Below are 11,310 nucleotides of genomic sequence, written 5' to 3'. Positions count from 1 at the left end.
TCACTAAGCTGATTCCGTGACATTTCCTTTAGCCTGTTCAGAGGCAGCAGCAGCAGAAATTCCTTTGCAACTTCAAAAACCAGAAATTGGTGGCGTGGATGGTTTCAAAAATTTCCTTCTTTAATCCTGAGGGCCGATGTTCCTCTCATCCATGTCACCTGCTCACCTCGGCAATGGTCCCAGGCTGGGGGCCCTTCGCGTCCCTGGGCCACAGGCTGCCTGGCAGGGGCTGAAAGGCTGTTTCCCCTGCCCTGGGGGAAGGACAGGGGTGAGAATCTGGAGCAGCCTAGTGGAAAAAGCACTGAACTAAGAGTCAAGATTCTAGTCCAACTTCCGCTGCCACCGTCAGCCTCAGCTTGCTTGTTAGCAACGTGAGCCAGTTACTTATCTACACAATTTGAGCCTCCTGGTGCAGCACCCTCCCTGGTCTGGCGTGGCCTGCCACGCTGGGGTTGGCTGCCCAGTGGGGATGAGGGGGAGCGACCAGGGGCCGGCAGGCTTTGGGCGCCAGCACGAGGACGGTTAATACCAACATGGCGCCACCATGTGTTCAAAAGGGAGCAGAGCCCGGGCTCTGGCAAGGCAGCTCCCCGTCTCCCACTCCTTTCCTGCTCTGGGAGGGGTGCTCTTGAGAAGCCAGAGGTCCCCCCTAATTAAGCTTCACCTCTCAGACATCCACCTCCGTTGCCAAAGGGGCCCTGGGGAGAAGCTCTCTGACTTTTGGAGACCCCTTCCCAGGTTCAAGAAGGAAAAGACCCAAGGAAAGTGCAGGACGCAGAGCTCATTTGAGCCAAGCCCCTGCTTTTGCACATAAGGGAAACTGAGGGCCCAGAGAGAAGAGATGACTTTTGATGAATCAGTGACGGGGGTTGGGGGGGGCCAACCTACAGTTTTTTATCATGACTTGGTTTTCGAGACCCTGACTTCTGGCTCACATCATACTGTAACACCAGAGGGGTCTTTGGAAGGCAGGGCTGTCACCCTAGGGCCCCAGAAACACGGCTTTCATAGCGAGTGGGATGGTCTGATAAACCCTCAACTGGGTGAAGCCCAGGACTGAGTCTCTAAATCAGCCAGGGCTGGCCTCGGGCATCTGAATTTCAGCCCATCTCCAGCCCGGCCCTGCTAGGAAGGACAAGCGCTTGAGATGTCTCTAAGAATCAACATGGGACTCTCTTTTGGTGAAGAACAGGACACCTGTTCCTTGTACCTATGAACAGCCCCAGGTAAATGCTCCAAGATAAAAACGTAGATGACCTACACCTGCAGTCCCCAAGGTCTGGGCCATAGACCGGTACTGGCCCGTGGCCTGCTGGGAACTGGGCCACACAGCAGGAGGTGAGCGGAGGGCGAGCGAAGCTTCATCTGTATTTACAGCCGCTCCCCATCACTCGCATCACCTGAGCTCCACCGCCTGTCAGGTTAGCAGGGGCATTAGATTCTCATAGGCGCATGAACCCTGCTGTACACTGCGCGTGTGAGGGATCTAGGTTGCGTGCTCCTTATGAGAATCTAATGCCTGATGATGTGAGGTGGTGATGCTAGCACTGGGGAGTGGCTGCAAATACAGGTTCTCATTAGCAGAGAGGTTTGACTGCACAATAAATGTAATGTGCTTGAATCATCCCGAAACCATCCTCCCACCCCCAGTCCGTGGAAAAATTGTCTTCCATGAAACCAGTCCCTGGTGCCGAAAGGGACCGCTGGCCTACACTATTAAAAAGCCTGCGTGTACAGCAGCACACCAGCCCAAAATGCAGCAAAAGGCAAACAGCTGAAAACTCACTCCTGGATTTGGAACTCAAAAAAGCCACTGTCACTTGTCTGGGGCTGGCCAAAGGTGGGGGAAAGTAAGCTTGACGAGAAATAACAACAGGAAAAGCAAACGAGGCCTCAGTGGGGGAAGGATAGAAATACTTGTTAGCTGTTGCACAATATTTCTCTGTATGATCTCATTTGTTCTTTCCAACAAGCCTGTCAATAAGGTGCCATCATTACAATACCACTGAGGAGGAAATTCAAGTTTTTGAAAGACCACTCCACTCTCTTTAGGTGTCTTTGCACCTGAGATGTCCTACAAAAATCTTAACAGATGGAATTTTGCATCCTTGCTTGGGAGGAGGAATGCTAAGCTTTTTAATCATGTAGAAAACCATACAGCCGTCCCTGCCACCATTCCACACCCTGTGGTACATCTGATGTTAATATTTTATTTGGTTCTGTATATCTGCGCGCTACCCATTTATATACAGCGACTGTGAGTTTAATTCTTGTCATAAAGCATTATGAGCAAGATACTGAATAAATGTTTTCGTGACATCTAAAAATCTCACCTTTACCACTCTTTCATGCTTCAACATGCTCTTCAATGTGCCTGCACAGGAATGAAATTAACTCTTAGATGCAAAAGAGAATATGGGTTCTCCTGTGTTTCAACTTCATGGAATGCCCCTTTTCCCGCAACGGGGGAGGACAGGGCCAGAGAAAGGTATTCCCTGAAAGGTCCAGTAGGCCCGAGGTACCTCTGCTTCCTAACATGGTCCTGTTAGGACAGACACAGCCTGGAACACTGATAAACACAGTGGAGATAAGAATATTCTGTATTCAGTAGGTATCACAGGCAGCTTTTCTCTTGTTTTTATCATATTAAAAGTAGACACCATACCAGTATCATTTGTTCCACTACTGCTTCTAGCGTACAGCCACGATGCTTGATCACACACCCCCGTTCCCACATCTGCTTCCCCCTACTGGCCCAGTCTCCTCATCGTCACACACCTGACATCTAGGAACCTCAAAAGCCTGCTGCTGAGTGCCTACAAGGGCCAGGTGGTGTGCTGGCCGCCATGACACGCATTGCTTCATTTGGCCAAGAAGCCTTTGGGGTGTTACTCTCTTTTTACAGTAAGGATTAGTGAAGGATCACAACATTAGAAAGCAGTAGACGCGGGATTCAAACCCAGGTCTCCCGGCTCGAGATCTACTACTTTCCCCAACACACCTGCAGTGGCCTCTAGAGTTCGGTTAATCTGGGTATACCACCCAATGAGGCACGTGAGCCTTTATTTGTTTCGGTTGCACCTGTTTACCAATGGGCACGACCCCCTGGGGTCGGGCTTCTGGACCACCTGAGGACAGTAATACTCTCCAAAGGGTTTCTCTGCGCATCACTTATGAACGGATGGGCTAAACGCTTTGAAAAAACTATTAAATGTTATGTAAATGCAAGCCAGGAATGATAACTAAAAGGTTATAAGTTTTTACTATGAAAAACTTTAGAAAAACTGCCTTGCCAAGTGGATACACAGGCTAATGGGACATGAAATATTCCCTGAAAGCTTTTAATGTAGCAGTAAGTTGAAAGTACCCTAAACTTCAATTGCCCATGAATCAAAATGGAAAGACCATTGGGGTGAGCCTGCCTGTAGGTTTACCATGTGCAGGTTCTAACCAGCGAGAATAAATGAAATGAACGAGGCTTTGCACTCCTGGAAAACATGTTCCCAACGAAGGGATCAGAATCACCTGGTACCTGTTTTTCCCAGTACACCAGTAGAGTCTGATATTCCTGAGATGAGAGGAGGAAGGAAAACAATTTATTCCGCAAGTAGTTCCGGGGTGATTCTGGCCGTACTTTCCTGGCCTGGCTGAGAACCACAGCAGGGAAGTTGCTGTCCCCACTGAGCTGGGGCTCATCTGTCCATCTCTCCTTTGGGGCCTCGACTCAAATCCTAATTCCTTTTTGTCTGTGGGTGGGAGCCAATGTTCTGCTTGCACGAGGCTAAAAGCAAGGAGCTAAACTATCTGGCTTCTTTTGTATAATGTTGTTCTGATAAATTGGAAATTCTAAGAAATCAAATCCCAACCATCAGCTATCTGGGCTTCACGGGGGCTTGGGCAACCCTGCACCTGCAAGCAGGTATGGTTCCTGTGTGTATAGACAACACTCAGGCAAATTACAGCCAAGGTCACAGAAGCAGAGAACATTAGAGCTATGATTTTTTTTTTTTTTTTCCTATTACTTGGCTAAACCACCCTCCCTTTTAACACATGACAGAGCTAAGGTCCAAAGAGCAGTATCCCTGAACCTATGCTACACATCACACTTACCTATGACACTTTACCCCAACAGAGAGTCTGATTCAACAGCCTAGGGTAGAGATTTATGTCTTTGTGGGTGATTCTGGGGTGCTATGTTAAAGCGACTTGCCCAGGGTCACTGTAGGGGCAGAGCCTGGACAGCACCCGGGTCTACAGCCTTCTTTCCCACTATACCACTATGTCTCTCTAAAGAAAATGAGTTTAAAATGAAATTGTATTAATTACCCAATATTTAAGTCATTCTGAGAAGTCCCCTAACTACAAAATCTTCCCTAATAAATTGGCAGCTACTGAAGATTTACGTCCATGCTTCTTGTGATCTCAGGGCTTTCCTGCCTACACTGAACTCGAGAGGCCTAGGGGCTTAAGCAGCATGACTCTACCTTGGTCTGTTTTTCTTTTTTTTTCTTTTTTTGATTAATCAAAACCTTAGACTCCACCTTGGTCTGAAAGACAGTTCTTCCACTTGGAGTTTGCGGGGGCGGGGGGGGGGGACTGCAGGCTACAGCTCTAGTTATGAGGCCGGTGCTCTTGCCCTGTTGCCCAAGCAAAATTAAAACGAATGTTCTGTCCCCTGCTGCCACTCTGGCCTCTCACTAGGGTCTGGCAGGATCAGGAAGATAACTGAATGAGGCTCAAAATAATCAGTTTCCAAAACAATGTGACTTGGCAGACCCTAGAGGACTAAGGGTCAGGTGGGTAAGGTCCTATAAAACTTAGGAATGGACCAGGCTATTAATTATATTCTAGAGCATCCAGTCTTACTGAACAGATGACTGTGCCTTCATCTAGTGAACTGTTCTGTTAACATGTCAATCAGGGTGACTTTTACTATCACGTTAGAATCCCACATTTCTTGAAGACATAAACAAAACACACTGGATTACACTAAATACCACTGTGCTGAATGTGGATTCACATTGTGCAGACACGTGATCAGTTTTATAATCATCCTTCCTTTTAGAGGCTCTCCCAGGCAAGTGGGTCACATGTAAGCACACTGTATTATTAAAATCTACATTACAACCTGCCCCTTATTACTGAGCAATCTGGCAAATGGTATGCCTTAGTATCATGTGTGGGCTGTTACTCAGCGCTCCCCACATTGCTAGAAAACCCTCTTGCCTATTACTCACATCTCATCTGAACACGTGAGCCAAGCAGACCAGCACAAGTACTTCCCACTTCAGCTGGACAGGACCAAATGGCAACAGTCCTGACCCTCAGAAATGACATGTTTGATGGGGAAGATTATTGGACTTTCAAATAAAAACCAAGTTCAGACCCCCAGGAAAGGAAAAAACTAAACAAAAAAACACACTGGACTTCATACATGTTTCATATACATATTTATATATATTTCATGTACAAAGTTACATTCTGAACCCCAGAGATTCCATAATAGAAATAAATACTGAAATAACTACATTGCTAAATGAGCTTTTTGCTCATAGAAATGAAGCCTCAGCCTCTAAGAGATAGCAAGTGGGACATTCTAGAACCCATTTTTTCAGATTATAGAGGCAAGTAAAATTCTGATAAAATGTCTTGGACAAAAAACAAATTTAGAACATAAAATGGTTAAAATATATTCAAATATTGAGAAATGTATGACAAAATTAATGATAAAACAATTTTTAAGAGAAAGAAAAAAGACATTTAGTGTTACAGAACAGCATAACCCTGTTAGAAAAGCATTTATGATTTCCACATTTAATTTTGTCTCCTACTCTTCCCCATGTTACAAAGTGAGACCAAACGAGTCCCTTTCTCAACATGATCAGTTAAGAAGAGTGAGCCCTAAATCTGGTCAAGTCCTTTGGTAACGGTCATAAAACTCACAGGGAAATAAATATTCAGTTCCATAGCATTTGCAAGACACATGTTCTTTAGGACAGTTAATATTGTGAAACATTTTGTTTTGCTTTATTCTTTACTAAGGCAGCCTTTGTTAAAGGGTCTACTCTGAAATGTAGGAAGATCTTTACAAGAAATGAACAATACAGCAATTGAGAGAAGTGTATTTTAACCTTTTCTATGCAAACACATTTAATCTGAAAAGTGACGTGCTGCATATTTTGTGCTCAGAATGTTTTACACTCTCAACAAGCTGTAGCTATTAAGAGATTCATTCCTATTTTAAAAATTTAGATCCACACAAGTTAGAGAAGGACACTCTCAAAACTGAGTTCCTGGGGAATATTTTCTCTTTGCCTCACAGAAGATTTTACCCTGCATTTAATTGTATTAGGTTGAGGCATTTTTGTAGAACAGCAATGGCTGAACACTGGCTATTTCTTAAGGTTCGACCTCATACATAACCCAAGTATAACAAAATGAAAATTCTCAGATATCCCTTATTTCTTCCAATAGGGGTGTTTTTTTTTTTTTTTTTTTTTTTTTTAACATGGAGAGATCAACCTGAGGTACTCAAGCCTCTTCTCTGCCCTTGACATGGTAGCTACAGGCAGTTCACACCCCTTTGCTGCCTGCAAGCAGCTTACATTTTGGCATTTTCTTCTGAAAGTTACCACTTTGACCAAAGTGAACATTATAAGAGTATCAACCTGTTATGGGGGGAAGGAGAAGTGAGGCAATCTGCAGAAAATATTTAACTGAAATTACAAACATAAGAACAAGCCTTTAAAACAAATTATACAGGCATTTTTATCCCTGAAGTTAATCAACAGGGCCACAGATAATCTGACATTTTTAGATAAAATAACTATATATCTATATTCCTTTAGTTAAAGCCAGTAAGTTCAACAACAGCAATTACAACCATTGTGACATGTTTGCATTTTTCATCGTTAACTCCTGGTTTCCTAAATTATTTTCCCCCATACTAACATGGCTGAACAACGGCAAATGGGGTCTGACTCTGGGATGTTTACTTCTTGGGATTAAATTTCCCAAACACTCTGCTGTCTCTTTCTTGTGAATTTATACATTTCCAATAAATGTTTAATAATGCTTTTTTAAGGTATTGCCAAAAATGGCTCAGATTTAAAATAAGATAAAAACATAGCAAACAAGCTATGGAAAAGTGAGCTAAGTTTTGGTGCCTTGAAGAAAAGTGACTAGCTCAAGCAAAAAATTATCCTTTTAATACAGCTTTTACCAAAACAGTTCTTTTAATACATATAGTGGCCACAATTTTATTGTGTACACAATGTGCTTGTAGACACATGTGATCAAATGGATCTAAAGGCCTCCTCTGGCTCATTGAATCCCATGTACTTTGTAATCTAGTGCCTAATCATATATATGGTGTACTTTTTACAGACATCTTTTGCATAATGGTTCAGAAAAAAATCCCTGGTACTTAACACATTAACTGCCACATGAGTTGTATTTAACTCAAGCTAGTTTTGAGCCCAGGGCGTTATGAAGCAAAACCTGCAGCTGGTTTGTGAAAATCTTACTTGTTGATGTTCTTATTGTTACAACTAATATTGACAATTTAATTCTAAAAACATGGATTAAATGAATAGAAGTAAAAAAATTTCGTTTTTCTATTCATGTTTACCTTTAAGTTACACTTAAGCCTGACAAGTCAAGAAAACACTTTACCCTTATGACCTATTTTTCAAGTTTTCACATTACTTTTTACATTATTTTCAAGTTTTCATATTACTTTTTTATTGAAAAACACAGAAAACAATAACAAATAACAATTTTTTCATTCAACTTATTCTATTTTTGTAATAAAACACTGTGGCCCCAAGGAAAAAAAATTTTTTTTCTAGTGTGGCAGTCAATGTGTTAAGAATGCTTAGGCAGTTTCAGACCTGTGTTTGCCCTCTTTTCTTTAAAGTAGTCCTTCCAATGATTGGGGGGGCCTTTATCTTACAGGTTCGTATTGTTAAAATAGTACATAAAATTATATTTAGCTTTGCTTAGGAGTAATGGATAAGAAAGGGTAAATCACACATTTTCAAGAAGCTGGAGAGGGAAAAAATTGCAGCATCATGGTTTTTAAAAACTTATTAAACAAGAAAATCAGTTAAACCCAGACTCTAATCTATTTTTTTAAATGGGCATTGTGAGTGAAACAAATGTAACGTCAACGTTTGCTTTACGGTATCTTGGCTTTGTTTTCTTCTCCTTCGTAGTTTTCCCCTTTGAAGATGGTGTTTTAAGCTCAAAGAGGTGCAAAACCTTATGTTATTTGGATACAAAATACCAAGTATACAGCTGTTCTGTAGTTTTATACAGAACAAAAGAAAATAAGTTTTCTAATTAAATCCCTCATTCAGTAGGTTAGGACAGCGTCCATCACCGCTACAGTTTTACTCTTATTAACAGATAAGAGCAGTCCAGGAACATTTGGCAAACAGGTGAATTTTTTTACATGGACAAAACTCAACCAACCACCACCATCCTCTGGTACAAGGAATACAAAACACAATTTCCTTTTAAAAAAATCCTCCCAGTGGTGAAGTATCTTTTAAGCTTCCCAGAGTATTTTCTAAGCTTTATAAATAATAAGCCTTTCAGACATGTCAGTATGAAATGAGTGAGACTAGTCTCAAAAAGAAAAAATCAAAATATTCAGAAAAGCAGGCCTCATAAACTTTAGAGCTCTAATAAGTCAGAAACAGGAAACGTTTATTTAAATAGTGTAGTCTTAATTTCTTTAATATAAAACCCCCCAAAATCTGATGAAAACAAAGTTTTATATACCATATAAACAAGATTTGTCAGATTTGAAAGTGAAAGTTAGAGTAATTTACAGTTAGCTTTCAGCCCTCTCGGGACATTTAGATAAATCCTGATAATCCACTTGATATTAGTGTGTGTCAATTTTATGATCCATTGGGGAAAACTTTGCTATTGTACTTAATGGTACAGTTTCATTCATTAAGTGTTTTCCATTAATTCCATTATTAGTGACAGCTAAAAAGTGATCCCATCAAATGAAGTGAGTGACATTAGACTGTGGCAGAGTAAACCACATCTGGATTGCTTTCTATAATTTACCAGTTTTGTAGAAAGTAAACATTCTTTGATTTGTTCATAATATACTGAAATTGCCTATAACACTGGTGCGGGAAAACGGCTAGTTCCTCTGTATTGTTATGGTAGAACAGATTTTGTAGTATAAGGTTAACAGGAAAAAAATGCTCACACATTATGTGGTGAAACTTATTTCACAAAAAGAGCATTAAATAAAGGGGAAAAGGGAAAATAAACCATGCAGAAGAGACGGCGTCCCCATCTCCACCTGTTTCCTATGGGCTCACTCGCTGCCATACATCACTTGCCACACTATCAAGTGACTCCTTTCTGCTTTGGTGACAGAAGGCTCAAGTGGAAGATCCTCTCCAAGAAGTTCTGATTCTCCACCTTCATCACCTAGCGGATGATAAGAAGACTCAGGTTAGGTTAAACACAGAAAATATAGGAGGATGTGAATCAGACATAGTGCTCATGGTTCCATGAATAAGATGCACAAAGCCTGTCTGACTTCCATTGCAGAGAAAACAGTAAAAGAAATAACATGAGTCAGAATCTTCACTCATATTCACCCAAGCCACTGCCTGACTTTCCAAAAGGTTAATTCATTTTTCAGACTACATTTATAAAATCAAGTTTACTATACCATGTTGGAAAGTCATCCTGCTGTGTCTGCATATTGGTGTTAACAGAAATGGGAACCGAAGAAGACAAAGCTGTCCAATTCTGTGTTCATCCAAAATAAATAGAGCCTACTCTCATTTATTTAAATCTAAGAATTGAGATTAAATAGTGCTCTAAAATGTGTAAGCACGGGTATAGAGCACACAAACTCAACCCAAATAACTCATGCTTATGAGTGATAGGTGTAACATTCTCCAATTGTGGATAACTGATACAAGCATATGGAAATTAAAATCATCTCCCTACAGCACTACAAGATGTCAGATTCATCACCTACTATACTGGGTTTTTCTTTCAATGATTTTCAAGTTTAGGATAGGTTATGAATTAACAGTACATGGTGGAAATGAAGAAACTAAGAGACTGGAGTAGCAGCTAGGCTACAGGTTCTTCTGCAAGGCAACTGAGTGAATGTGACAACTGAGGTCCTGATCCAAGGCACTGGCTTCCAAGGCCCAGTGGGGGCACACCACACTGCTCTGCACAAGCTTGCATCAGTTACATCTGTTGTTAAAGAGCAAGGTTATTTTGGCACAATCCAGTGACGACTTGTCTAGTGGGGTGGATTCTTCAGTAGAATCCTAGAAACGTGTATACCAAGGGACAAAGACAGTCCACTGATTTACTAGAATTTTGTAATGTGCCTTACGTGAATTTCAGCTAGACAAAGAAAATATTGATACCACTGACTAGAAACAGTGGGAGAGAAAAATCCCTAAACATCAACATTTTTCTCTGTAGGCTAAACTCTCTTACCCCACCCCCTAGTGGCCTAAAAGCAATGTCAAACTATACAGAAGAGTACACTCAGGACAAAATCCCATTTCTAAACTGAAATGTAACCAGGAGGCTAGAATGTACAAAAAAATTGAGGCTAGGCGTGGTGGCTCACACTTGTAATCCCAGAGCTTTGGGAGACTGAGGCAGGAGGATTGCTTGAGACTAGGAGTTCAAGACCAGCCTGAACAACATAATGAGCCCTTGTCTCTAAAAAAAAAAATTAAAAAATTAGCCAGGCATGGTGACACACACCTGTAGTCCCAGCTACTTAGGAGGTTGTAGCGGGAGAATTGCTCGAGCCCAGGAATTTGAGGTTACAGTGAACTATGATCGTGCCACTGCACTGCAGCCTAGGCAACACAGCGTGACCTTGTCTCGAAATAAATAAATAAAATTAAAATAAAATTTAAAAATATTACAATAACGACAAATTAATTGGCTGAGGCAAAGGCTGTTGGCATTTGTTTTTTTGAGTTGTTTTGAAGATTTTTATGTATAAAGAAAAATTATCAGGCACAAGTGGTAGCTGATGCCTGTAATCTCAGCACTTTGGGAGGCAGAGGTGGGAGGAATGCTTGAGCCCACGAGTTCAAGACTAAAAATTAGCCAGGTGTGGTGGCTTGCACCTATAGTCCTAGCTACTCCGGTGAGCCTGGGAGTTGGAGGTTGTAATGAACTGGGATCACCCCACTGCACTCCATTCTGGCAGTCTGGGTACTGAGCGAAACCCTGTCTCACAAAAAAAAAAAATAAATAAAATAAAATAAAATCCTGTTTTCTAGGGTC

General features: G+C 41.5%; 1 protein-coding gene across 4 annotated transcripts in view; it reads right to left on the bottom strand.

Annotated features, from left to right (window-relative positions):
- Positions 1-5,475: 5,475 nt before the first annotated feature.
- Positions 5,476-11,310, bottom strand: part of SPAG9 (sperm associated antigen 9) — a 131,242-nt gene continuing 125,407 nt past the window's right edge. For all 4 annotated transcript variants that reach the window (XM_069482382.1, XM_069482384.1, XM_069482383.1 and 1 more), the window contains one exon: positions 5,476-9,459. In XM_069482382.1, the coding sequence (XP_069338483.1) occupies positions 9,344-9,459 (116 nt within the window). In that variant the 3' untranslated portion in view covers positions 5,476-9,343. The remainder of the gene's footprint in view (positions 9,460-11,310) is intronic.

Source organism: Eulemur rufifrons, chromosome 9 (assembly GCF_041146395.1).
Source record: "Eulemur rufifrons isolate Redbay chromosome 9, OSU_ERuf_1, whole genome shotgun sequence".
Lineage (NCBI taxonomy): Eukaryota > Metazoa > Chordata > Mammalia > Primates > Lemuridae > Eulemur > Eulemur rufifrons.
This window is presented reverse-complemented; position numbering and strand designations above follow the sequence as displayed.